Raw genomic sequence first — 27,928 nt, 5'->3', positions numbered from 1 at the left:
TTTACTACTAAATTACAGGTAATATTTTCCAGACTTCATAAAAATACCATTATTAAAAGCTTTGAACTGTAACAACAAAATAGAGCAACAATCGGGATATTCTCTTCTCAAAAGCGTTTTTTAGAAATTACAATCTTAGGGTGAAATGGAGATTAAATAATATAGAATATTACTCTGTAAAGCAAAGGTAAGCATTATAAATGTTACATCAAACAGATTAAAGGGAGTAATAAAATTTCATCCTCTGCTTTGTCCATGCTCTTTTTCCAGATGAAAAATAACTTCTGACTCAGCAAGGTATAGAAGTATTCTTGGGAATAAAAATCAAAGTCTTACTTGGGAATTATCATGCAAGTCATAGCAAGATTCAATTAAAAAGAAATTAGAAAAGTGATTTTTCCCTCCCACAATAAAATACAGCATTGATATGTGCAGGTAATTATCCACTTTTATATATTATACATAAAGGTAAGTATATAAACAGAGAGACATTTGGTATCTTTAATACACACCTCAATGTAAAAACTAGACATTCCAGCCTGACATGACCCATGGTTTTCTCCAAACTTTCGTGCATGATCTGGGAATGGGCAAGAAATATTTAAAAGGATGAGAAGCATGTAGTTCTAGAGTTTTACCAGGCTTTCAACAGAGGTTGAGACAACTTAGGAAAAAAAAACCAAACCAAACAACATCTCCCCCAAAAAGTTGGTTTTCAATTCTGTAATAAAGCTAAAAGCACTGGTTTCCACTATATAGCCTTTAGGTACAATACAGTACTTTAACAAACTCTAAACACTATGTATCACTTGATGACACCTGCCTAGAAATATTGTGGCTTTAAAGGCTATACAGAATTTTTCCATGAACCACAGTGAAATAGTTTGAGCACCACATCTGGATACTCTTCCACTCTGTACTTCAGGCATACTCTAACAGACTTATGTATCTTGACAGAACTTGCCCTGTGCTCCACTGGTGCCACAAAGGGTTTGTGTTACGGCAGAGACTTCGTCACATTGCTTTCATCCTAGCAATCCAACAATGTCCCAGCTCTGTTTTCCTGCAATTCTTTGTTGACTGCCTGCCATCATGGTTCCCTTCATTCCATACATAGATTTGTTACATTTAAAATCTCCAAAGATAAAAGCATGATTTCACCACCCCTTGCAGCAGCCTCCAAAGCCAGCAGTGGGACATTTGATGGCATTACTCTGCACAGAAAGGTCAGATTGATCCTTGCATTGCCAAAGCACAGGGACACGAGATCGTTCTCCTGGGTGGGTGGTAGATAAGAATGGGAAAGCACGGATGGAATAATTTGATAGATTCAGATCTTTACTCTTATTTTGCTCCTGAAGTTCTCTGAGGAAGAATCCATGAAGGTCTCATGCCACAGCAGCAGCCTTGGCAGACGGCAAGTAAGGGACAAGGACTCGGACTGTGACAGGCACTGCAGCACCTTTATATCAAAGGCTAAGGAGCAGATGGCAACAATCACTTGCAGGTATTTCTGCTGCTCTGCTGTGAGACTCTCCAGAGCAGTGAAAAGAGTAAAGGAAGGAAGGATGTCCTCTACTGGCCTGATTTTGAGAAGCACACACATTTCAGCAATGCAGTCCAGGGAAAAAAAACTTCTGATGCCCTGTCTCAAGTATTTTTTTGCCTTTGAAAGCAGGTTTTCTTTGAAGTGCTAAGCATCTTTACATCACAAACAGGGCTCATATCATCAGCACTCAGCCTCCAAACCTTTGGCTGCAGAACACCTGCTCAGAGCAACACAGGCTTTTCACAAATTCTGCACCACTCAATTGTGTATCTCACCCTTCCCTGCAAAAGGATTCAAGCACTCTGCTTACCTATATAGCATGGGCATATTCTTCTGCTGAGCTCAGTTCGAAAATCAGGAGGGATGGCAAAGCAAATACCATGTGGCAGTTTGTGCTCGTTTTTCACGTAAAACACGTTTTTCCATCTATGTCCACAAGCCTATGGATATAAAAGTAACATAGCATTTGACATGGAAGCCTAAGAAAGCTGAGTGCAGGCTGACAAACAGACACACAGACACAGTGGTTGATACATACAATGATAGACCCGCTCTCCTTTGGTTGCCTCGACAAGCTGACACCCAGCCACTGGTTATCCCGCTCTTCCAAACAAGTCTTCCCACAGCGCTCTCCACTGGGATGGCCTAGGAGACAAAGACCAATGCTCTGAACAGAGGGACAACATGAAGAACAATGTGGTACCCACCACAATAATAGGAGCAGCCAAGAACTCTGGGGGACAATGCAGCAATTTGGGTTTGGTGGATCTGACCTCTGTCTTACACAGGCCATGGAGACTTTTCACTTTCTTCTTGAGCAAAGGTATGATTGTGGGTAGCCAAAGGGAACATACTGGCTCTGAATGGGATAGGACAGCAGTGAGGATGGACTTCATCATTACTCAGGTACAAAGTGACATTACACTCAATTTTGGTGAAGGGCTGTCCCTACAAGTGTTCTTCAACCTAAAAGTTCGTAAGAAACACAAGTAATACACCTGAGAGTGCCACCTAAACTCTAGCCTAAAGCAAACATCTCTCCAACTATGTGGCTACTGGTAGCAGAGCTCCAAACAATCACTACTGCAAATGGCTATCAAATAAAGGCTGTGTAACTGCCATCTCTGCTGGGGATGGCAGATGTCCCATGCATATCCTGCATGCTACTTTCACTTTTGCAATTATTCACCAGCAGCTCTTAGTGTTTATTCTTCAATAGAATTGTTTTTTAAAACCTTGAGAGAACACATTGAAATGTCTTCTAACCCTGCCCCCAAAGGGCCAGAGTACTACCAAGTCAGCCAGTATTTGTTTTCTTCTGCAAAGCAGTAGTGGTCCCCAGGGTAAGGAGAAGCTACACATTTATTTTAAGTTGTATAAAACAAGCTTTCCATTTTTAAGATCTTTGTATGAATAAGTATTGAAATTACTGAATCTGTGTTTTCTATGCATCAGCATGATAGTTTATGAAAAAACCTTACTATAAAGTAAGGAAACATATTACATCACCTGAACAAACTCTTTGGCATAATTTTTAAGACTTTCTCAGACTGACTACACAACAGGTGAACCCAAAAGGTTTTTGAGGTTTAAGGATTAGTTTAGTTACCCAGAAAAGGATGTCAGTACAGACCACAGAATACTAATGCTGATGGGACATTGTTTGCATAGAAAAAAGCCCCATAAATCACATCCCACACCTTATCACTCCTCACCCCACCAAAAAGCCTGCAAAAATTAACCCACCAAACAAAACACCTGTGCTGAGTGCAGAACTGGCATTTATTACTGTCCAATGCATTAGAGAGTTTAAATGAATACACAGATTATCCTACTGGCCAATGTCAGAGGTGTGAACTTCCATGTAATGAATATATACTACTTTTCAGAAACAAGTGTGGAATTTAGTTTTGGAGTTATCTAATGGAAAACTTCTCACTTCCTAAGGAAGACATTTCCATGGTTTGCATGAATTATAGAGCACATTAATCTGACTGAAATCTCCTCAGAAAAGAAAATTCCATTACACTCCTGTGTATAAGAATTAGTCCTCCTTTAAATTGCAAAAGGCACTTCTGACACCCTTCTAGCAATGCGTTCCATCCTCTCATAGCAAAGACTTACCTGGGACATGCTTTTTTTGAGGATTTGCAGGAAATGGAAGAAGTAGAGAAGACCAGGGCAATAAAGTTATACCCCAAGAGACTGAGGCTATTTATCAGTAAATCAAAAAAACCAGACAATGATGATGTGAGAGATGAGTAAGTTCAGCCTGTCTCAGTGCTTCATTCCTGTGCCTGTTTCAGAGGTTTGTAAAAAGATAAAGCACCAACATTCCTCGACACTCACTGGATTGCATTCCCCTTCTCCTTTGCTCCAGTATATGGTGATTCAGGGTTTTTTTGACCCTCTGCTGATGTACTGCCTTATGTTTCCTCTCTTTCTCTGACTGGAAAGTGTTCAACTACCTTGAAATTACAGACCTTTTGTGGCAGAGAGAAGCGAGAACCTGACATCCCAGACACCCTGATGAGTCCCTGCTCACAGGCTATGACATTATAAAAGCTTTATCAAATGAGAAAATGCAGTATTCTGCACAAGCAACAGAGCAGCACTGCATAAGCTCAAGAGGACATGGCAGCTTGGTTGCCTCAGGGAAAAGGAGCACGTGCTGTCATAAAGTCAGTGAGAAATAAGTAATTGCCCATGCCTGTGTACATTACAGCTGGAAGATACACTCCTGCTATAATCCCCTCTGACCACATCCACAGAAACAATGCAACTGCAGATAAATAAGGTCATAACTTATAAAGCCACTTCTGGTTTTGGCCTCAAGGATCATAATACAGATGTTTGCAATGAGATGTTTGCAATCTGAGAAACCAGTTTTATGTAACTTGCTCCAGTGTTTTCCATGCCCAACAGCATCTCATGAACCATTTTATCCTCCCATAACTCCTCTGGTCCTATTGCTAACTGATGAAAACTATGAAGTCTACTGCAAAGGCAATAAGCCTTCTGATATCCTGCTCCTAGACTTCAGAGCCTCAGAGTCTATTTTTACTCACCCAGGAAGTATTTTCTGTTTTCACAGAACAGAATTTTTATCCCTCTTACATCCCCCAAATGACTTCTACCCAAAACATTTTAAATGACATCTGTTTCCATTCTTCTGTAACAGACCTAGGTCCAGAGGATCCCATGTTCCTTGGGCTAGTACGGCTATTTGGAAAATTGTCATTTGCCAGGTATGAGCAGTGCAAGCCACATCAAGAAGTCAAAATACCAAAACCCAAACTTACCAAAATCAAAGTTGCACAAACACAGCTCTCTGCCTTTTGGGGAAAACCATTAACTGTTCACTTTTCCATTGTAATGATTCAGCTGGGGGAGCTAGAGGGCAATTTGTTCACAGGTTAATTGTAGCAGAGACTTAAAAGGAAGGGAGCAAGACTGAAACTGCAGGAAGAGCTTTCTGGCCTTATGTTAAACAGCATGCACTGAATTTACTGCATTCATTTGTAGCTAAAACTAATTTTTTCTTTAGACCGTATGGCAAATTGCACAAATTATTTCCTATATACTTTAGCCAATCAATCACTGTTTAAAATCTGAAAGCAGTGCTATTGAAGAATTTCTATAACATTTTGTAAGTCCAAAATTCAATAGGCCAAAATGTCTAAAGAACTTTGTGTAAGTTCCTCTGCAACAAACTGTGACTACCCCAAACTTATGTGGGCAGGGATTTGAAATTCAAGACTAGAAGATGGACACTTCAGGTTGAAGCACTGTAATTTGTACTTGTGGCTGAAATTTGATTACAAGCCTCTGCATCTAACATAAGCCAATATTTAAAAGTACTCCAAATACAACTATATCTGCAGTCTAGAACACTTCACACCATGAACAGAAGTACTAGAACTCAAAAAGAGACTGAAAACTCTTCTATTCATCCATCAGACAGAGATTTAAAAGTGCCAATGAGGGACAAGGAAGACAATGTATGTCATGGCTGTTTTCAGCTCTTAAACCAGCCCAGGGACTGCAACATCTTGAAGAACATTACCATTCTTTAAAGTATGTCTGGATGAGTTATCCCAGATGTCTGTGATGACTGCAGCATTAGACTACTCCCCACAACTCTTTTGCTACTGAGGAAGCAGATAGGAACTTGTGACATTAAAAAAATACAAGAGCAGTTTTGTGTGATCAGAGGCTTCCCAATTGGTCATGAATCTTTCATTAATTAGTTATGGCCGTTTCAAGGCTACTTTAGCGAAAAGCAGAGACAAAGTATTTTAACATATTTATGTCTCTAAGTAATTCACATCCATTTATTACAGAAGCCCAACATTTGAAAAGCCACTTCTATTGCCTGTTATCACCTCTACTTTTTTATGACTTATAATTAGAAACTTACCACCTCAGAGATGCTTCTACCAGAATGAAATGTGAATTCAACTATTTAAGAGCACGATAGAAACACTTCTCATTGTGCCTGTTCAGAAGTGAAATATATCGCCACACATTTTTCTAAGGAAATTCCCTATTCTATGAGATCAGAAACCAATCTTGAATGAGTTAGATGCGAGATAATTAAGTTCAGTTTTTTAATTGCAAGCTCCCCTGCATATTTCTCTGACCTCAGATATTACCCCACTTCATTCACATCCCATGCACCACAGCTGCCTTTGGCTTCTTCATTGACCTCAATGACCTGTTTTACAATACAGCACTTCTTTTCAGCATCTATTTAACTTCAGAAATACTACAGGCGAACCTTAGTGATGCAAAGATGTCATCCAGCAGTAACAGAAACCCACAGTTTGCAAAAATCTCATGTGTTACAAGTATTTTTTTAAAAAGTATGTTGTGTAACCTGCAGCCTCTAAACCTGGGAATAGAAGCCATGTTAGCTAAGGTAATTTAGTAAGGTAACTTAGGTTACTAAGCCTTTGGAACCACATAAACATTTTCATAGACTTCTTTCCTCATTTCACTTAGAATCCTCTAAGCTATTGAAGAAAAACCCATCATATTATTCCTTTAGAGATTTTGTTTCCCATTGGCTAAATGAGTAAACTGAAAGGCACTGCAGAGGTATATTGTTTTCAAAGAACATGAAACTTTCCTTCCCTTACACAGTAAAGGACTATTTTTACCACCAATCCAGGAACAGGGGTTTATTGCCTCTTAGCATGTGCTATTTCACCACTTCAGTTGACCTCCTTGGCTTTTTGCAAGCCTTCTGCTACAAAGAGGCAGTCAGGAAAAAAAAAAAAAAAACAAAAAAAAAAGAGCTCTTTGTTACATATAAATTTTTAATAGATATATTATTGGAACAAAATTACTCAACAAAACCCTAAAAAACTACTTGAGCTGGTGTAAATTTAATTTCTATTCTTTCTAGTAGCAACTGCTTGTCTTCTTTTTCTTATGTGGCTACAGGTAAAGCACCACTTGAAGTACCTCAGGTTTTTGTAGCCCAGTTACAAAATATAACTCTTATATCCATTTGTAGCAAAAATAACCAAAACGGACAGAACCTGTCAGTTCTAAGTTTTATGCACAGACCTGTAGAGAAATAACTGTTTCACCAATATATATATATATTTTTTTTTTTTTTTTGTCACAGAATGCTGAGCTCTGCCCCGACAGCCACCAGTTCATGGCGCGTTATTGCTTTCAAATATTTTGATAGCCCTTTCCCGCGCTTCTCCTCCCTGGGCGGCGTGCTCATAACGGATGGAATACTCTTGGTCAGAGGGTGGCAGAGCACAAGATGAGGAACGTTCTCTCCATAGCATGTGAATAGTGTGAACAGCACTGCATGCAAGTGGAACAGGAAGAAAGCCCAAAGCAATTCACACATGTTCATGGCAACCCACTGCAAAGCCTTCCCCTTTTTATCAAACACTTGAATGTTGAGTAAGTTCAGCCAGTTACATCTCCTAAGTATGGAGACTGTGGAGACAGAAGTTAAATGCAGGACCCGTAAAAACCGATTCAGTCAAAAATAGCTTTGTTCACCTGAAACACCAATAAATCTGCAAGCAGGGAGAACCCATCAGCAAGACAAACGTGGTTCAGTTACTTTAGGGTGGCTTCTACGAAGAGAAGGCTTTGCAGAAGAAAACATGATTTAAGCACAACTTCCACCCTGCCATCCCTGAGCTTACTGCATTCACCCACTGCCCTGAAAGGCGCACCAGCTCTCCGCAGAGCAGTGTCAGAGCGAAACTCTCATGGGGCTTTCGACCCATAGGCTGAAAGGTGCGAAACGGCTGTGGGAACGAGATCTGTCACACCTAACTTCCCCAAATGAAGTTTTGGTGCGTGTTTTCTCTCTTGATACTGCCGTTACAGTCCTTAGGCAATAGCGCTGATCTCCCCCTTTAGTGAGAGGCAGAGCACTCTGCACTTAGAGCCGGAAGGGCCCAGCACACGCCGCAAGGCAGCGGAGCAGAGCCGCGGGGAGCGCAGGGCGGCTGGCACCGACCCTCCGTCCCCGGCCGCCGCCCCGCGCCGAGCTCTTCCCACCCACGCCCCGCCGCCGACTCACCCAGCTGGAGCTGCTCGCACTCTCCGCTGGAGTTCCCCCCGATCCGGCACCGGAATATGGCCCCGGGATTGACCACCGACTCGTTGGCGGGCCAGCTGGCCCGGGGAGCGCCCACCACCAGCCTGCGGGGCAGAGACGGCAGCGTAAGGAGCCGCGGCCGGGACAAGGCGCGACGGGCCCCCGCGGGAGCGGCCGGCCCGGGGACTCACCATCGCTCCTCGCCGTGGCGGTGCAGGAGAACCGAGTACCCGAAGAGGGTCCCGCTGCTCCCGCGGAAGAGCAGCGCGTGCTGCGTGTCCAGGTTGTAGGGCCGCGCCGTCGGCAGCCACTGGCACAGCAGGAGCAGCGGGGCGGCCCAGCCCGCAGCGCCCCGCGCCCTCCCGCAGCTCCGCATGGCTCCGGCCGACCGGCAGCGCACCGACGCCGGCTTCCCGCCTCTTCGCCGAGCGAGCGGGCAGGGCAGGGCAGCGCCGCGCCCCGCCTTGCCCTGCCCCGCCCTGCCCTGCCCTCTCCGCACCCCGGGCTGGGGGTGTCCCCCAGCCAGGCCGCCACCTCCTCCCGTGCGGCCGTAGCCCCTCTCCCTTGCCAGGCGGCGGGGGTCGGGTTTCTCCCCGCCCCGTCCGCGCCCACGGGGCCGCTGCGGAAGGGACACGGCCCCCGGGTCCCCGGGCAATGCACGGCCCCCGCGGCTATCCCGACACCGGTGGAGCAGAGGGGGCCGCGTCCCCCTCGCTTCACCTCGACACATTTGCCCGGCACGGCCGGCAAGGGGGGAAAGAGATACTACAAACTTGCCCTAAAATCTCCCGCCGAGTAGCGGGCGGGCAGCTCAACCCAAGCGTTGGACCGTGTTCTGAGAAAAGAAGTGTGGAGAAGATTGTTTTCCTTTTAGATTTAGGAAGAAATCGCAGTAGCCATTTGTTGGAAACTTTCCCCACCGTCGCTGTGATGAGGGGGTCTCCCCCGCTGTCCCCGGTGGGGGTATTTGATTCCTGAAGCCAGTGCCGCAGCAGCAGAGCGCAGTGAGCCTGGCCTACCCGGGTTGCGCAAGACTGCTCACTGCTGATGGCTCCTTCCTTTCACGTGTGATGTGGTCAAAACAACCCCCCGTCGCTTCTTTTACATTTTAGAGTAACTTTTTCACATTCCTGTTCAGTTCTTCAGTTGCTGACAAAGTTAGCAGCCCTGCCTTCAGACAGCAAAGAGACAAAGGAAAATGAGCATTGTGCAAGAGATCTGGTATTTGGCAGACCTTGAAAGGGCTCCCTTGATCTTAGTGAGGAGCTTTACTGTGCATGTTTTCAGCAATCAGTCGCTGGCTCTTGATTTAGCTGATACTGACTTGTGTTCATCCTGAAATCAAGGCTTTTACTTCTATCTGCAAACCTTGCCCCCTTGAAGTCCTTTGAATAGAAGGCTTCCCTGTTGCTATAATAATCCCTGTATATGGATAACCTATGTATAACGGTATTTTGAATCTGAGGAACAAGAACAGAAGAACTTCTGAATGAAAATTTTAATTACAAAGATTGCTTACTCTACCTGGAATAAAATCCGGTATGATTGCAACTATCAAATATGAGGAATAACAGTGAGATGGCTGACTATCTTTCCCTAATGGAACTTCAGAACATGGCATTTTAAGCTTCTTGGGAAAATACCCAATTTTTCACCCTTTCATTTCCATTCAGTTAGTGGAAATGTGGAAAGTTTCACACTTCTGCAAAATGCTGAGCAACTACCAGAGCGGGGCACTGAGGCAATGCAGAGTGAAACATCTTGTCATCCTGACCACATGCAGATGTGTAGTTTCTGGAATGAGATCAGCACAGTGGAAGATCTGACAGTCAGTCAGCAGTGTATGTTTTTTAAACCCTCATCTCTAGAGCCATCAGAGGGCTTCTTTGGATGACACTGATGTGGAGCAGTGGCTGTTTCGTGTAAAGAAGTCAAACAGCTCCTCAGCTGCTACTCATCTTCCTTCCAATTACTGACATCAAAGGAGTTAAAACAATCAACAGCAGCTGTGAATCTGCATTTCTACCACTCAAGAAGCTTTCACCCTCATTTTCAAAGCAGCAAAACAAGCATTATTCAAAACTGAAATGCTAGACTGTGGTTTAGTTGGTGAAAAATTGACACAGGGTTGCACCACCATGATGCAGGAGCCATGTTGGTGGCAGGGTTCCTAGCTGATAGGAAAAGGTAGATTTTAAAGTTTTGGGATTCAATTATTGGCACATATATAGCGGCTTATCAGCTATGATATGAAATTGAGACCTGTACCTCACCTGCCAGGAGGAAATTTGTGTGTTGTTTCCTAGACTCTGCTAGAGTGGATGTGATCGTGATCACCAGGCATCAGTGAAATCAGTAGAATATAAATTACTGCAGAGTCAGAAATTTGTATTTTGAGAAATATTTGCAGGTTTCAGCAACATTCAGGTGCAGGACCAGTCAGAGAGCAGAATTAGTGCAACTGAAAATATGGAGTAATAGAGAGAGAACTTGAGGTTTATTAGGAATTAAGAGAATTTGCAGAAAAGGTGGAACCAACACTGGAAGCCAAGTACCTGTATTTAAAAAGAAAATATCAGTTATGTATATTTATGATTAAATATTCAGTTTATATATAAGTTATACTGAAATAATAAAAAAAGCTCTTGCCAAATGTCTTGCTGCTATGCAATCATAACAGCACATCTCCCACAGTCCTCTGTGGGTTAATAACACCAGAAGCAAAATATCACAGTGACTTGCTCTTGTGCTTGAATTTGGTTCACCATCTAAGGCAATTTCAGAGGAGCCAGTGGGATGATTTGTTAATTATATTAGTCCACAGTTTGGCAGCATTTTTTACAGCAGGTGTGTGCATTTCATCTGACTGTTCTCATCTCTTGCTACTTATTCTTGAATCATACTGCTGCCCCTGTTACACTGATACTGTTCAGTGTTTGAGCAGTGAAACACATCAGAGAAGTGATCTGGGTTAAAAATAACTCAGCAAAAACCCCCCAAACCTAGGTCAGATTTGTAGCTTGTACATTTTGTGGCTGGCCAGTTGTATTGATTGCATTTATAGGATGGTTTAAACTGATGCTGCAGCTTTAGAAGCTTTCTCAGGCAACAGCCTTAACTTTCTAGAAGTAGCAAGTCTACAAAAAAAACCTACACATCTAACTTAAAATGAAGCAGAAATCCACTTCCCCAGCATTGATCTCCGGCTGGAGCTCAAGGATATTGGTCCAAATACTCTTCTGCATGGGTCCAGCTAAAAAGGGAGCTGTACTAGAGTAAACCAGAATTACTGGTGCTAAATTTCAACAAACATCATGTGAGCAAGTTTTCTATAGAAGTTAATTTATGGTCCTCCAAGATGTAATATTTCAAATGCAATTATGAAGTAGTAGCTAGTGCTGAGATTTTAATTTGTTAGTTTTTGCATTTGGGAGCAGTATGAAAGAAAGTCACTGGAAAATGAACAAACAAACAAAAAATCTGCCTTCCCCATCTATAGCTGTTCAATTTAGGAAAAGCAGTGGTGTGAGTCTTTATTCACTGTCAGCATTGTTTACCTGTAATACATCCCAGTGCTGGTGAGAAGAAGGGAAAGAAAATTACTGAAGGAAGAACATACAGATTCTGAATGTCTGTCAGCTTTCTTCTTTGAAACATATACTTTTTGATTCCCTAAGCTGGAAGGCATTTGTATTCAATTAAGTCCTGTGTATGGGCTGGTGTTGGGTAACTGATCACATGACTGCTTTTGCTGTGTTCCAAATACATGGAAGCACATATTGCTAAAAATATTCATGGATATGGCTGCTTTCAGTGTCTGTCTCTGGTCTCCTGTGTGTCATGTAAGCCTGCCATTGCTTATGAAAGAGTGTCTAAAATCTACTCTGAATTAGAAATAAAAACAATCAGTGGTTGAGTTCCTGTTCCTAATTAGAAAGACTTGAAAGTTTATTTTTTAAATTGTCCAAATATTTAAATAGTGCTATTTCAAATTTGAAATTTCTAAACCTTTCTGATTTACTGAAACATGGAAAATCTAGGGTTTTGGTCAGGCCATAACTATGTCTTGTTTTCATGTAAGTTTCTCCTCTGCTACCCCCCAACAATGGCAGTGGGCCACAAAATCTATTTTCATATGCTGTAATCTGAGAAATTATAGAAGGCAAATACACTCTTACACTTACCTCGAAGGCTCTCTTCAAGAAACTTCATCTTCCCTCTGCTGTAAGATACATGTGAGCTTGCATGAAGAGGTTATATTGTCCACTGACAAGTATAATTAAACACAGATGTCTGAGGCACCAAAAAGAAGCAAATGTTAGCGAGGGTCTTTATTTTATCATTTTGCTTATATTCACTTTAGAGATCTGAATTTCATTTAGAATCAGTTAAAGAGAAACAATCTTTTAATTTAATCATCTTATGATATATTTACACTCGTATGATGTCCTTTTAGGAAATACTTTAAAGAAGTTTTTTCTTCCCCTGAGCAATTGTGCTGCTGAAGTAAAGGCTGATCTGCCAAAAGAGCTTTCCAGTATTTAAACATATAATAGTGTCATACAGACAATGCCTATGGCAACATGACTTGAAGAAGCAAACAAAAGATAATTATAGTTAACAACAGCTTAACTAATAACTGTGTTTTGATTTACAGATAGGTAGGACTGGAAATTATATATATGTGTGATTGATGCATTGCATATCTATTTTTATTTCTTAAAATTTTGTCTAAGATTCTTGAGTTGCAAGATCAACATAATGCAGCTAAATAACTGGTTCTGAGCAGAATTGGGCAGTAACTTATTTTCCCATCCCAAAGGAATTGCTGAGCTTTTGAAACTTTTCCATCTGAAATTCAAACAAAGAGTGTTTTCATGCACCATTTCTGTGTCTTCCCTTGTAAGTCTAGCTCAGCACAGTTGTAGCATTTTTTCATTATTATCACTTTTTAAAACAAATATTTTAGTTAGATATAGTTTCTTTGAGATAAAAAGGAAATATGTGCGTTCAGAGAATTTCAACATAAAAAATGTGGTTTTCTTTTTTTCTAAAATTAATAATTTATTTGATCAACACTTCTCTAGAATTAATTTTCCATAATTAATTAAAGTTTCAACATATTAATCTCATTACAGAAAAAAATTCTGACCATTTCTTGATATTGTGTTTAAATTTTTTTCATATTTCTATTCTTCCATAGGTTCCATATGTCTGCTGATGAGATTGGATGCATTTGGAATGGAACAGAATCTGAAAAAGCTTTGCCTAGATGTATTTCTTAGCTGCAAAGCAACTTTAACTTAGACATTGGTCTGTTGCATCTGCTAAGCAAGATAAATTAGAGGACAAGGTAAAAGCACAAGCTTTGGTTATTTAAACAAGTAGATATCAGTTTTGCTGAAAAGGAGGATCAGTTCTGTACTAAGGTATGAATTTATGTAGCAATTACCATCAATGTTAGTTTCAATTTGATTTGCATCAGTGTTTGTGTGTGCATATGTCAATACAATGACTGTTATGTTATACAGGACTGCCTTAATTGTTGTTATTTCCCAAAGGCTTGTTTCCACACAAGCACACTTAAATGACTGAATATTTTGAGAGAAATGTAAGGTTCTTTGTTGTCTCTCATTTCTTCTTAAGTTTCTTTTTAATAATTTCTAACAAAAAAATATGCGTGGTCAATGATTGGTGCAAATTGGACAATTAACAGTTTAGAAACTGAGTCAAATAATCCTGAGGCTGGAAGCCTTTGGCTACATAGAAAAACTAAACACTATGAAAACAGCTCCCAAATTAGAAAGGGGGAATGTGTGTGGACCATGTTGTTTCAGCAGTGACAACAGCTATATTTTAGATAGGAAAAATACCTCACAAGAGCCCCTTATTTCTTGAAAAACAATCCACCAAAAACCCAAACTGAAACAGTTGTTGGAACAGAACTGTTGAAAGGAAACATCTGGAGGAAATGCCATTCCAATTTCAGTTTTGTCTTCAGCATACCATAACATACATTTTTCAAGATGTGATACTGTGCTTCATCAGACAACATCACAATGAGATCATACTTCTGAATATGGACTCCAGGTCACCTTTATGAAGGATGGTAATCATTATGTCTGATTCTGCTTCCTGAGAGAATATATTAAAAATATTTCTCATCAATTGGTCATTTCTTTGATGCTAGCATGAAATCCTAGATATGCACAAAATGATTGCTACACAAGCTCCTAATCTATGTGAGGATGGAAGCAGGCATCTCAAAACAGGAGCCAGCCCTGAGAGTTCAAGAGAGTTGCAGAGAAAAGTCTAAGACAAGCCACAGCTAAATCCAGAACAACAATATGATAAGAAGGAATTATGGTAGAAGGCAGTGAAAACTGAGTGATTTTGTATAGCTGTATGAACAACATCACACTTCTGGAATTCTTCAAAAGAGATGAAAATACAAGATTTTTCTAGATTGTTATGTTTCATATGTATGTATATTAATATTTTTCTAGCATTCCATTCATGGATACTCTTAATATGATTCCAAAACCCATCAATTCCTCATACTGTGTCTCCATGGATTTATTGACCTCTTTAAAAATTAGGGAAAACAAAAATTTTCTGGCAAGCTATCAGAGCTCTAGTTGTCAAAATGTCAACTTAAAATGCCCTTAATACTGGCATCACATTATTATGTAGTTATTTGCCAGCTGTGTATCTGTGATTTCATAGTTTTCAGGTCCAATCCAAGTTTCAACCCTGACAATTTAAATTTAATTTAAACATTAAGAATTTTTTTTGGCTTGCAGAAACAAGACCAAATCTGAATCATTGCCACATAATTTAAAAGAGAATTTTTCTTCAAGTTACACTTGCATTAAAGGAAAATGTAGTAATATTGAGACTAGGTAGACAACCAAGAACGTAGAGGATATACTACTAAGAGTTCATACACTTACAGGTAAACTTAGTTGTCTAGGTTCCTGTTATTTTGCCAGAGTAGGCTGTGTCTATTTGCCTGTTTGGCTGTTTTTTTCTCACTACAGTAATCTATATAATGGGCACCATAAACCATGTTAAATGTCATTGCTAGAAAACTTGTAATGAAATAAACCAGTGTTTTACTTGACAAAGTTTCTGAGTTGTTCTTGCTCTGTTTTAGAGTAATGCATGTAGTAGCTTTAATGTTTTCTTTTTTAGGTTTGATTTTGACATGTCCTAATTCTCAGTTTATTTCTGAAATGTTTTAATTGCAGCTGTATGTATTTGAAATGTATGTGGCCTTTTATGCACATGTAAAAGCTATAGACTTATTGCCCAATATACATGTATAAACTATGTACATATGTATTTTAATCTCATATTACATGGGTTATGTCTTCTGTTGTAAAATGGACCTGAGCATTCATAGCACACTCATGTTTTTCCATGTACTTATTCTAAAAATTTACACATCCTGAATACATTTGGATCAGGTCTGAAAAATGTTATTTCCCTTTTCAGTGAGAGCTTATTACACCTGAGCAGGTGCACCACAATATGTCTGTTCTGAGTGCATTTTTTCTTCAAAGAATAGTGATATTCAGCTTTTGTGGCTAAAATACATCAGTTCAAAAACAATTTTGTGTTACAGCAACACAATAAATAAGATACCTTAACAAACTTTGGCAAAGGAGTCTTCCCATAAAAACAATATATTATAATTCAAAGACGCCAGTGATTTTCTAAGGAAGGAATAAGGGCTAATTTTCTTTCCTTTTAGTGAAACAGTACTTCCAAAAGTCAAGGAAAGGCCATGTGTGTGTCTTGCACATAAGTGGTGGTTTGCATCCAACTATGCTTGCCGGTCTCTGTTTTTATTGGGAGAGCTGTACAGACACATAGAGCAGTTACTCTCTGCACATAAATTTATTAAGGAGCAGAAAGCACAGTGAAACTGGCTATGTAATAACTCCAGTGAGAAAATCGCTCATGTCCTGGAGGACCATGCAGGTGTGTGCTCAGCTGTAGCATGGCTTTGAATTTTAGTGAACTGAAAGTTCAGCTCATGAGCTCCTCATTAGAGACGAGGGGAGCTGTATTTGTTTTCCCCCAGCTGCTGCACTGGGGAGCTCAGGCCTTGGCCGTGTCCTCCACATGTTCCCTGTGTTCTGCCCCATCTTGTCCCGAGGCTGAAGAGGCTTGGCTGAATCCATGACACCTGGCAGGGAAGGTGTTGCACCTTGAGGGACTGCCAGGTTTGCCCTTGAGCCTTGAGGGATTGCCAGCAGGTCACTTAGGGTGTCCCTGGCAGGGCATGGGCACCAGGGCGGCTGCAGGTGCCCTGTGGGAGAGGCCGGCGGCCACCCTGAACTGCACGCAGCCGGTTCCAGCCAGTTCCAGCCGGTTCCAGCCGGTTCCAGCCAGCTCCAGCTGGCTCCAGCCAGTTCCGGCCAGCTCCTGAGGGCTGCGCCAGGCAGCCACGCTGAGGGCACCTCTGACAGTCCCTGACAAAGGGCAAAGTGCTGCTCAGCTGGTGAGGTGTGACGGGAAAAGAGTGAGGGACAACCCTGCTAGCACCAGGGGCAGGGCAGGAAAAGGCGCCACAGGTGCCAGAGCAGAGACTCGTCTGTGGCTTGGGAAGACAAAACACCATTGGAGGTACCCAGGCTGTGGCTCCTCCGGGACCCCATCCTGGAACCAGTGGTTATGACCTGGAAGAGCCCATTCTGTAGCTAGCTTTCCTGGAAGAAACTGTGGCCCTGGAGATCTCACAGCAGTGCAGAGCTTTCGTGACAAGAACTGTGGCCATGGACTGCCGATGCTGGAGCTGGTTCCCCTGACAGGAACCATGGCCCCATAAAGCACACATTGTAGCAAGAGACAGGAATTATACCTGTGCTGGAGGAGGTTCTCATGACAGTCGCTGTGGCCCTGAGGAGGCTACACTGGAGCCACTTCTCCTGACAAGAACTGAGACCCATGGCTGCAGGACAGGACCCAATCATTGGAGCTGGGGAAAAACGTGAGAAAGAGGGAGAGACAGGAAGGGGCTGTCATGTACTCACAGTAACCTCACACACCCCATCCCCTCTGTACCTCTTGGATGTGGCTGGGGGATGTAGGGGACCTGGGAATGAAAGCATGAAACTGAGTGGGTGACAAAAGTGTTTGTGTTAGGGAAGGTGGTGTTTTAATTTGCCTCCAAATCTATTTTAACTGCCATGAAATTATTTTCCCACAACTTGATCAATCTTTTCTTGATACCAGTGACTTGTGATTTCCGTGGCTTTACCTTGACCCAAAAGCTTTTTCATCATATTTTCTCCCCTTACACTTTACAAGTGCTCTTTGAGCAGGACAGTGAGAGAGAAACTAAGTGGCTCTCTGGCAGCCAGACAAAGTCAACCCAACATGAAGTTCCAGGCCTTTTCCTATTCCACAATGCTGCTTTCAGTGTAAGTAGACTGGGGCTATAAAATTTGAGGTATAACCAATATTCAGGACAATTTTCAAGGTATATGTAAATTAAAATATGTCATATCACAACTATGTTCTCTATTTAACTCTCTTACATAGAACATGACTTAGGGCTTTTTTTTAAAAAATGTTTTTTTTTGTGCAGTGTTCCATGAGAGTCATGATAAATGAAGGCTTAATCAAGATCTAGTACCTGCAGAAGAATCAAGCTAGTTCTTCACAATTAAACAGTAAGAAACCACACATTTTTTTACAGACTTTAAAGTGATGTTGAGTTTCTCATATGATGTATAAGCAAAGGTTCCAGCTCTTGGTTATCCAAATATCTCACTGAGGTTTACAGCTGTTACAATCTCAGTATTATATCTTGTGATCTCACCTCTGGTAGCCCTTCCCTACTAAGTCTTCCCCATGACAATCCTTCCTTGGCCTGTACAGAGGGTTGCAGAATTTAAAAACAATTGAGGGTCTTGTCCTCTATGTGTGAATTTTGTCAGTTTGAGATAAGGTGAGTGGAGAATCTACAGTATTTATGACATAATGCTTAAAGATATGAAAATGCACCATAATTTTAAGAACAAAAGATTTTCTTCTTTTAGGCAAAGTAGTCATCTTTTTATGTCATGATTTTAGAGCATGTGAAAAGATTACTAAATAAAAACCCCACACCTATATTTAAACATTATTATAAATCCTAAGTGATTTTTTATTTTCTGTGAAAAATTATGTTGGTATTAACCTGTCACATAAGAAAACAACAAAAATAACTTAGCCTTCTTCTTTTTTGTGACATATCTGAATCACAGTTCTCTCTTTATTCTCACAGTCAGGATTATTTCATGCACAAAACTGACCATAAATGAGCATACAGTTTGCACCACAGACATGCCTGTGGGGTAATAAAACATAATATCTGTTTTGAGAAATGAGTGTTACTGATCTAAAAAAAAATTCTCCTTACTGAGATCACAGAAGGCAGTTTGGATAAAAGTAAACCAGAATTTAAGTGTCATCACAGATGGATAAAAATAAGATGTTGAATATGTATTTTCATGTAGCTGAGACAACTGTGTATTTCACAGAGAAACAAACTCAGATCTAGAGCTACTACAGGCTGATCATCTCCAGCAATGGGCCATGTCTCCTTGACCTTCAGTAGCCTTTACAGCTGTTTGGCATTTCACTTAATGAAACAGAGATTTGCCCATACTATTCACTACTCAAGACTGGGTTTGAAATTCTAGCTCTTTTAATAGCTAATGGAGTTTTTCCATTGTTTTCAACCAGGCCATAATCTGTGTATTTTTCTGGGACTGTGTGAAAACTAAAGCATGATCATTTGATGAAATCAGATTAATGTGTTTTGCAGTGTGATTCTTTTTTTGGTTTTTGTTTTGTTTTGTTTTGTTTGTTTTTTAGGTTTTTCTGGCTAATGAAAATCGATCTTCTAATTAAAACCCTCACAAAAATTCTGGCATACTTATTTAAAATATGATTACATAAATACTTGGCAAAATGTGTGAAAAATAGGTTCTCTAGTCAGAGGACTTTTCCCAAGATATTTCTATTTTGAAATGATACAGTATGCTATAATTCACTAGATGGTATCAGTGTTATAAACCTTCTCTTTTGTGAAAAGCTGCTACAGTTTTTTCTTCAGAAGTAGAAGGAAGTGTAATATTGTACATCTCTTTCTGAACAAATTTTGTTTCTGCTATAAATCTATTGCAGTTACTATGAGGAACAAATCAATAAACAGCCTTCCTCATGTCCCATTGACTGTAAATCTCTCAAAGTCGAGCTTAAAGGTCTTTACAAACATAAAATTTATGAAAGTATAGAGTTATAAAGGCAGCCACCGGTTTAAAAATAAACTGTTCCAGATAATTTTGACCATTTTATCACTTAGTCATTTTCAAAGTTATTGCTTGTCTGAGGCAATAAATAAGGCATACATGAGCAAACCCGATAATCAACCAAATCTTTATATTTTGGAAAGCTTGAGTTTGGTATGCTATTAGACAGAGTTTGTGAAGACTGAAATCAAATAGTTCTGTTTAGTCACATATGTCAGTCCAGTAGTACAATTCTGCCCCAAAACAGATACTTGGGTCCAGTGTTCACAGTCACTCAGTTTTACAGGTGTAGCCATAAAATGTTAAATATTTTTTTAAGTTTCTATAAAAAGGGCAATACAGTGCTTCTTAAATCATTAGAGGCTGCAATGACTTCTGGATTTCAGGTTTATTTTTCAGAGAGGGGTAGAACAATCCCAAAAGTTAATGGTAATGGGGCCTGCTTTCCAGAAGAAAAAAGAATTGTAGCTTTTCAAATGTCTTCATGTTTAAATGGAACAAATTGACTGATGGAAGTCTCAGTGCAAATGTTTGTGTTCCCTGAAGTTTGTTTTATTGTAGTTTTCTTCTATTAACCATGGTTCATGTCTGCTAATTGTTAAGTATGAGCAATAGGTAATTTTTCAAAAGGGATTTTGTTTTTCCTTCCTTTGCATATTAATTTATACAAAAGATAAAGCAAAAAGAAGTATTTGCATTAAAATTTCAGAGAAAAAAGAGTAATCAGAAACAAAAATGTTTCACAATGAATGAATTATTTGGAGTCTATTACCATAATGAGTCAAAGAATCACGGAACCTTATAATATCAGATTTGAAGGGACTTCAAGGATCATCTGGCCCAACCTTTCTTGGCAAAAGCACAGTCTAGACAAGATGGCTCAGCACTCTGTGCAGCTGAATCTTAGAACTCTGCAGTGTTGGGGAATCCATCACTTCACTGGCGAGACTATTCCAATGGCTGATGGTTCTCATTGTGAAAAATTTTCCTTGTATCCAATTGGAATCTCTCCAAGATCAACTTGTAACCATTACCATTACCACTTGTCTTTTCCATATAAAAAGGGGAAAAAAAAGGGGAATTTTCGTTTTCTTTATATCCGTCCTTTAAATATGAGAACATGGTGATAAGGTCTCACCTAAGCCTTTCTCCAAGGATGAACAAACCCAGTTCTCACAACATTTATTCATGTGGCAGTCTTCCTAGTCCTTGGATCATCTCTGTGGCCCTGCTCTGGATCCTCTTCAGCCTGTTTATGGGCTTCTTTTTGTTTATCAGGGACCAAAACCGAACACCTAGTCACAAGTGTGACTAGGAAAGTAGCCCCTTCCCGGTGAAAGGTGATGCTGGGATACTGTGTGGGATAAGGACTTCTGTCTCTTTGCTGATGATGCACCTGTTGGTGCAGCCCAGTGTCCTTCCTGCTGGCTTTCTTTGCCACAGTGGCAGCACTGTTCACTCCCACTGAGCTGCTTGTCCACCAGGATCCTCAGGTTCACAGATTCACAGAGCTGCTCCCCAGGGAGATCCCAGCCTGTGCTGTGCCTCCTGCATTATGCTTTCCCAGGTGTAAGGCCTTTATAGTTCTTGTTAGCCCACTCGTCCAGCCTATTCTGGTCCTGCAGTGTGGCTCTCCCTTCTGAAATGTCCACTTCCCTCATCAGTTTGGTATTATCAGGAAATTTCATAAGGGTACACTTGATCCCATCATCCAGATAATTTATGAAAATATTGAAGAACAACGTGCTCAGTATTAATCCTTGGGGGCATGCAATTTAAGTACAGGAAGATGGGGAATGTAGCTATATGCAGATGTAGCATATGTAGATATAGAAGATGCAGATGTAGCTATAGATACAGTTGTATACACACACATACATCCATGAAAGGGAAAATAACTGTCTTTTAAAAGGGTTAAAACTGGTGTCTACGCATCTTTTAAAATTGCATTTTAAATATGGCAAACTATTTCAGCAAGGGCTGTTGTAGCTGTAAAGAGAGAATGCAGCAAGCACTGTGCTACATATAAGTAGCACAGTTTGAATCTGAAATCTTTGTTTAAGTCTGGGGTGATATCTGAAGCAGATTCATAAACACAAAGGAAATGTCATGTATAGTTCTGGTATTTAGATCAGAATTGCAGCTCTGGATCCAATCAGTTGAGCACAGGGTCTGATTTCAATAGATGCGTGTGTAGGAGTAAGTGTTTGCCATCTAAGGCTGTAACAGCCAGCTGAGCTTACAGTGAGCCGTGACTTGTAGAGAAATGCACCATAGTAAATCATGCAGATCATATATTAAAAACTATAACATGCAGCAATACAGTTTGTTAGGCAGACTGCAGACTTTTATTCCATGTCTGAGCTAAATGGTGTGTGCCTGAGAGGGGCGTGAGAATGAGAGGTCAGTGGAGTTAAACTGATTTACACCTGCTGAGAATCTGGTATGGTGAAATATTTTCAATCACTTCTTGAGCAGTAGGTATTTATTTTTATCTTTCTAAAATATTTTCCTCCACTTGCCTCTGTTAGCATGTTTTTGCTGACATTAAATATTTGAGAGCAATTTTGCCACAAGTAGGACCAGATTCAGTGACAGCTGAAGTTTTCCCATAAACTTATGTGAATTATGCAATTTAAATGGACAGAATTCAGTCTTAGCTGCCTGTCACGTTGATCATAATCACAGTTACTTTTTAGAGAGTATTTTCATAGTCTTTGCACATATGATCTCTGCAACTCAGAGTGTTTGCATACCACGCAGCATCTGGCTTGGTTTTTACAGGATCTTAACAGATGCAGTCAGGAACAATGTACAACTCCCTGATGTCTAAAAATAATTGTATTTCAGTAATCTCTTATGCTATAATCACTGTCCCGTACAAATATAATAATCATAAAGCATTGGAAATTACTCCCAAAAATCAGAGGAAATTCCCACAGCATGTAGCTACTGAATCTTCGACAAAGAACAACTATTGGAGATAAAGAAAGTGAGTAAAGAAAATACTTAAAGTGCTTACTTAAGGAAATATATTGAAATCTTTGTGTTAGGATGGTTGTAATCATATTGGGAATACTTTGAATGCCATTTGGCCCTCCATATAAAATATATAAATTACGTATTTTCTTAAACTATTACTAGTATTTGGCCTGCACAATTTCATGTTAAAGAACCTACAATATTTCTTCAATTTTCTTCATATCAAAAAGAAAGAAAACTGTGTTTAGTTTCTGTTTGAAATACAGATACACCATTGTAAAATAGTGGGAGGAAGTCTTGGGCTCACACTTTTAGCTCTTCCACAAAAGTATCATTAAATGAAGTGAATGTGTTGCCTGAATAGAAAGACAGAGAGCAGGATGAAATGCCAGATGAAACAGACTGCTTATAGTAACTTTAACATAAATATAATGTTCAACAACTGTGAGGAACTCCAAGTATAAATCATGTATAATTCTTTTAGATCCATGTGGTAGATCTGAAGGTAAAACCCATCCTCAAGGTAATTGCTGAAAAGAAGAAATAATTAGGTATTGAAAAGAAAGCATAAATAGGTACTGAAAAGGTTGCAACCACTCATCAGTAAAATTATGTTTGGGGATCTTTGCTGTAGACAGAATCATAAAGCTAACATTTGTCTAGGTTTTCTGTCTTCTGTCCAAGTTTTCATTGGCAGGAGGAGTATGGGTGCTGTTTGGGATTCCTAGAGTTCCAGCGGAACTCTGGGCTACAGCCTTTACAACTGTTAACCACTAGTATAGGAGCCACCACTGGGCTGATTACCACTGGACTGGTAATCACTACATACTGGTTTTTTGATTTGGGACAGGTGTAATGAATTCTAAAATGAGCAAAGTAAGAGCAAATTAGGTAAGACTCTTCAAGGTAATACAAAGGGCAAAAGCTTCAAACCAAGCATGAAACAGGTGTCTGAAATGGTGTGCTATTGAGGAGGGATAGAGTGAGATCAGCATGAACATATAGGCAATCAAAGAGAGAACAGGATCTGTGAGCAGTGTATATGAATGGCATCAAGCATGTCTCTCCTATATATACTTGAGACTATGTCAAAGAAAATGAAAATGAAAAATTTGTTAGGCAGCTTACTCAGACCAGAATGAGCTTTGAAATCTGATGTCTCCATATATTACCAGGAAAGATGTCTCTTCAGCACAAAATAAAAAAAATTAAAAATTAAAAAGTAAAAGAATATGAAACTCCAACCCCAAACCCAGGAACTGGATCTTTGTCTAATGCCTTAGGGATTCTAAAGGTAAATTATTTTCAGGTATGCTCACTTTTATGGAACAGAGATCAACTAATTAACAGCTAAATAACATGTGAGTTGAGTGATCTATCACATATAATTATGTGCAAATAATAGCCTTACATTTCAGATAATCCATAAGCAGTAATTTGTTTGAACAAGTGTCAGTGAGCAGCGATGAATAGCAAGGAAATTTTGTAAAATCATTATTAGTTTGTGGTTCAGTTCTAACAGGAAAAATGACATGTAGTAAACAGTGTTAATTTTCAATGTTCATCTAATTCTGCTAGAAGGAAAAAGATGACAAGGTTTCAGTTCTCATTTTTAGCCATTCATTTCTTTATTGCAAATAAGTCATAGATAACAAGTCAAGAATGCTCCTTACAACATGGGCAACTCTAGCTGTGTGTGTAATAAAACATTCTTTGGTGACAGCATTAATCCAAATGTATAATATTTTCATGTGTGCTTTTCTTGTGAGTTTTGTGTTCCAGTTTTTGTCTCCTAAAGATTTTTGTTTTCAGGAGCCAAGGTACACTGGAGAACACTCCAAATTATCTGACATCTTTTAAGTATGAAATTTCAGAAATTTAGAATGAAAATCATAGGATCTGAGAGAGATAGGATAGCATAAATTATTTGTTAGCTTGCTTTAGTTATTATGGGTACTGAATCCAACCTTAAGCCAACAGGTAGTGATGCTGTTTGTCCTTTTTTCCATATTACACAAGTTTGCTTTCACCTTTTGAATCACGCTCTGATCTACAGCCATCCTTGGCTTAAAGCTTGCTTGCATAACAAACCTTTGCTTAATCATTTTTGTCATCTTGTGTTAGAGAAACAGTGGATGGTAGGGTTACTTAGCTTCTCCTTTTGTGGACCCTGTTCCCAGGTGACTATCTAAGGTTAAGTGTGCTCTGATATCCATGTAGCATCAGTTTTCTTCATAGAGGCACAGCTTTCAACTCTAAAAGTGTCAACTGCAACCCCACAGAAATGGTGTTTCTCTCATCTTCTCACAAAGGAGAGCTGCCATACACTGCTGCATCTCAGTTACCAGGATATCCTGTGGTGGGGGTTTACTGCTTTTTATACCCTAGTGTAAATTTCATGCATTTTTAAGCAGAATGAATCTGGGAAAATTTCTCTGAAAGAAAAAGCATCACTTCTGCTAGTAAATGGTATTTTTGTTAAGGCATTCATCTGTACTAAAACAGTCCTCAGTTTTGTGATCGTTTTTCAATGCAGATTAGGATGTTCTTGAGCTGAAAGTAAAGCATAAAATAGAAAACAAAGTGGGTTTCCTCTTTACTATGCTCTATGATGCATATTTTTCACTTCAGTGCAAATTTATATTTTTCCCTTCTAACTGAAATATTTTGTAATTCACTCATTCTCAAAGCATAACACAGCATAACACATATAGCATAACACAGCAGCACCAGGAAGGCAAGGCATTTTAGTTGTTTTTATCAACTGCAACAATAAACAGCATGCATATGGGAAACATGAAAAGACTCAGTATCTTAACTCTGTATCTAAGCTTAGTCTCTCATTTTCTTCTTTCTTCTGTTTGTGCAGTACAACACTTCTCTTGTCTATTATTTTGCAGAGTATATTTGAAGCAACCAAAGCTAGGCACTTACTGAATAAAGGTTGATTTTTAAACTTCAGCAAAGCCAAGGTCAATCAGGAGGATGTAATGCCAAAATATTCATGCTTCTTTTGGTCTTCCTGAAAGTGATTAATTAAGAACAATTTTGCTGTGGGGCTTATGGAAAAATAAACCTTGCTCATGCTAGAATTTTAGATTCTTGGGATAATTTCTTCCTAACTAGAATTTTTGTAACATGAATTTGCCAAGTACTTTAACCATCTCAGAGGGCAATGAAGTGACACAGCAGCTAAAATGAACTATTTCTTTTTGGATAGAGCTTTCTGGTCTGCTTCAAATATGTAGTTTGACTTAATATATCTCTTTATGCTGAAATAAGCACAGATACAAGCTAGCTTATGTTTCCAGGGATTTGCGAGAAAAAAAGTCTTCTGTGCTGCAAAGACCTTATACTAAACAGTATAAAATGCATTAAGGAAGGTACAAGCAAACCAGCAACTCAGCCTGTACAAAGCAGGGAAAATTGTGAAGCACTCAAAACTCCTATTTCAGTACAGCAATATTCATGCAACAGAATTTGATGTTTTCAAATAATAAAACATAATTTCCCTCTTCTTTAGAAACTTTTAATTAAAACAAATTAAGAGAATTCTATTTCCAGCTCTGGTGACATTTTTTAAGGGGAGGACAAGGGATGGAATGTCTATTTATGTCAGATTAGTTTTTACCAATTCTTCTTATTTCCTGTTAGTGGATTTTTGTTCCTACTGTCTTCTGACTTGCCCCAGAGAAAATCTAAGCTCTGCTGCCCTACAGAATGCATAGCTGAGTGCTTTTTGAAAAGACCCAGGGAAAAGCCATTCCAGGTCACTTTTCCATAAGGCCTGGGTTTTTGGAAGACTGAGCATTTTCATCTCTCTATATATTTTCGTAGTGGATAAAATTTTGTGAAGGAGCTTGGAGGTAACTGAGAGACTTTAGTTACAAACAACAATAAAGAAGGCTTAAAATTCTTTAAATACTACTGAGCAGAAACAGTGCTTATAAATGAAAGTTATATCTGATTTCAAGTGAAGAACAAAGAGATTATTTTATGTAAGTGGTAAAGTGGGCTGATTTCTGAAGGACACAATAAAATGGGTGGGAGAATGGGGCAAAGGAAGTTCAGGACTGCTGGTATATATTTTTTGGTGTATTCAGGTGGAGGTTGTGTCAGAATTGTTGTTAGATATTATTATGGTTGCTGTCAACAGAACTTAAAATGAAGTTTCATGGGCCAAAACCACAGGAACAATTTTCTAACTCAAAGGTTTAATCATGTCATGTACCCATGGGTTAGAAATGAAGCCAGGTGGAAGTAGTTCAAGATAAAGGCTTCACTACCGGCAGCTCCCTCTAAAATGTAGGGAGACAACAGCTTTCATGAATATTTCATTTCTGAAACTGTGCAAGCCACTTTGGTTTTGAACTAGAAGAAAGGAACACAGCTTATTTATTCCATTACCAATACTGTTCTATTTCCTCTCTGAAAGTAAAACATTTTCTAAGCAAAACTTTGAAGCATTATTATACTAATTAGAGTTATCTACATGATAACCTTCTACCATACATGAGAAAAATCTAGATGACGTCTGCTCTAAGCATGACTCCCGTACTGAATAGGAAGCAGATACAGAAAACAAAGAGAAAATGTTGAAACTGATACAGTATTTTCTCAGTTATCTCTATATTTTTTTTCTTAAGATAAGTGCAATATCGTAGTACAGTAGCAGGAGGTGGAAAAAGGAATGAAGGACACAAAGGAAGGTATTCCATCTGAAGATGGATTTTTATCTAGGAGGTAACACCTGGCTAGCTCACCAAATAAAACCTCTTATAAAATGTTTAATGTCTTGCATACTATAAAAATGATTTTATTATGTTACTGAACAATGTTGCAACAATGAAACACTAATGAAAAGAAACAAGCATGAACATTTTTGTAAAGTTACTTGTTAAGTATTTATAAAAATATGCAAACTGAAGAGCTACTGTATTAAATTAAATTGCCACCATTTGTGACAAATAGAACATATATTATGTAATAATGTGATTTTAAACTATTTAAACAATCCAGATAAATGGTGGAGGCAAGACCATGGAGTTTTTCCCCATTGAATTAAAAAAAGTCTAGGCTACTGTTGAAAAACCTTAATTTAGTAAATCAGTATCTATGACATATATGTTGAAAAAAAGTGATACATGGAAAAGCTAGGAAGAAAATCTCTCAGTCACCATCAGAAGCTACTGTATCTAGGCAGAAATTTCCCATGAGAATCCTTTTCTGTTGAGACATACAGTTTTAGTTTGGTCAAATGGATTGAAATTTTTAATATTCATTACAATTTTCACAGGGGAAATAAAGAAAGATGTGGTTCCTTGGATTTGTGAATCCTTGCCTGTTCACACAGCAAAGCCACAGTGGAGCCAGGACTGCCTCAGGATGGGACTGTGACCCTGAGGGAGGCTCATCCCCCTTTGCCCTGGGGACTTTGGCCGCTGCAGAGCTGCTGCCTTTCAGGGTGGGAAGGCTGGAAGCCCACAGAGTTTTCTGCAGGGACAGTGA

General features: G+C 39.5%; 1 protein-coding gene across 1 annotated transcript in view; it reads right to left on the bottom strand.

Annotated features, from left to right (window-relative positions):
- Positions 1 to 8,533, bottom strand: part of ITGA4 (integrin subunit alpha 4) — a 35,044-nt gene extending 26,511 nt beyond the window's left edge. The window contains exons 1-5 of the mRNA XM_058840246.1: positions 8,321 to 8,533; positions 8,112 to 8,233; positions 2,088 to 2,194; positions 1,860 to 1,989; positions 513 to 580 (exon numbers count right to left, since the gene is read on the bottom strand). Coding sequence (XP_058696229.1) covers positions 513 to 580; positions 1,860 to 1,989; positions 2,088 to 2,194; positions 8,112 to 8,233; positions 8,321 to 8,505 — 612 coding nt within the window. The 5' untranslated portion in view covers positions 8,506 to 8,533. The remainder of the gene's footprint in view (positions 1 to 512; positions 581 to 1,859; positions 1,990 to 2,087; positions 2,195 to 8,111; positions 8,234 to 8,320) is intronic.
- Positions 8,534 to 27,928: the final 19,395 nt, after the last annotated feature.

Source organism: Poecile atricapillus, chromosome 5 (assembly GCF_030490865.1).
Source record: "Poecile atricapillus isolate bPoeAtr1 chromosome 5, bPoeAtr1.hap1, whole genome shotgun sequence".
Taxonomy (NCBI): domain Eukaryota; kingdom Metazoa; phylum Chordata; class Aves; order Passeriformes; family Paridae; genus Poecile; species Poecile atricapillus.
This window is presented reverse-complemented; position numbering and strand designations above follow the sequence as displayed.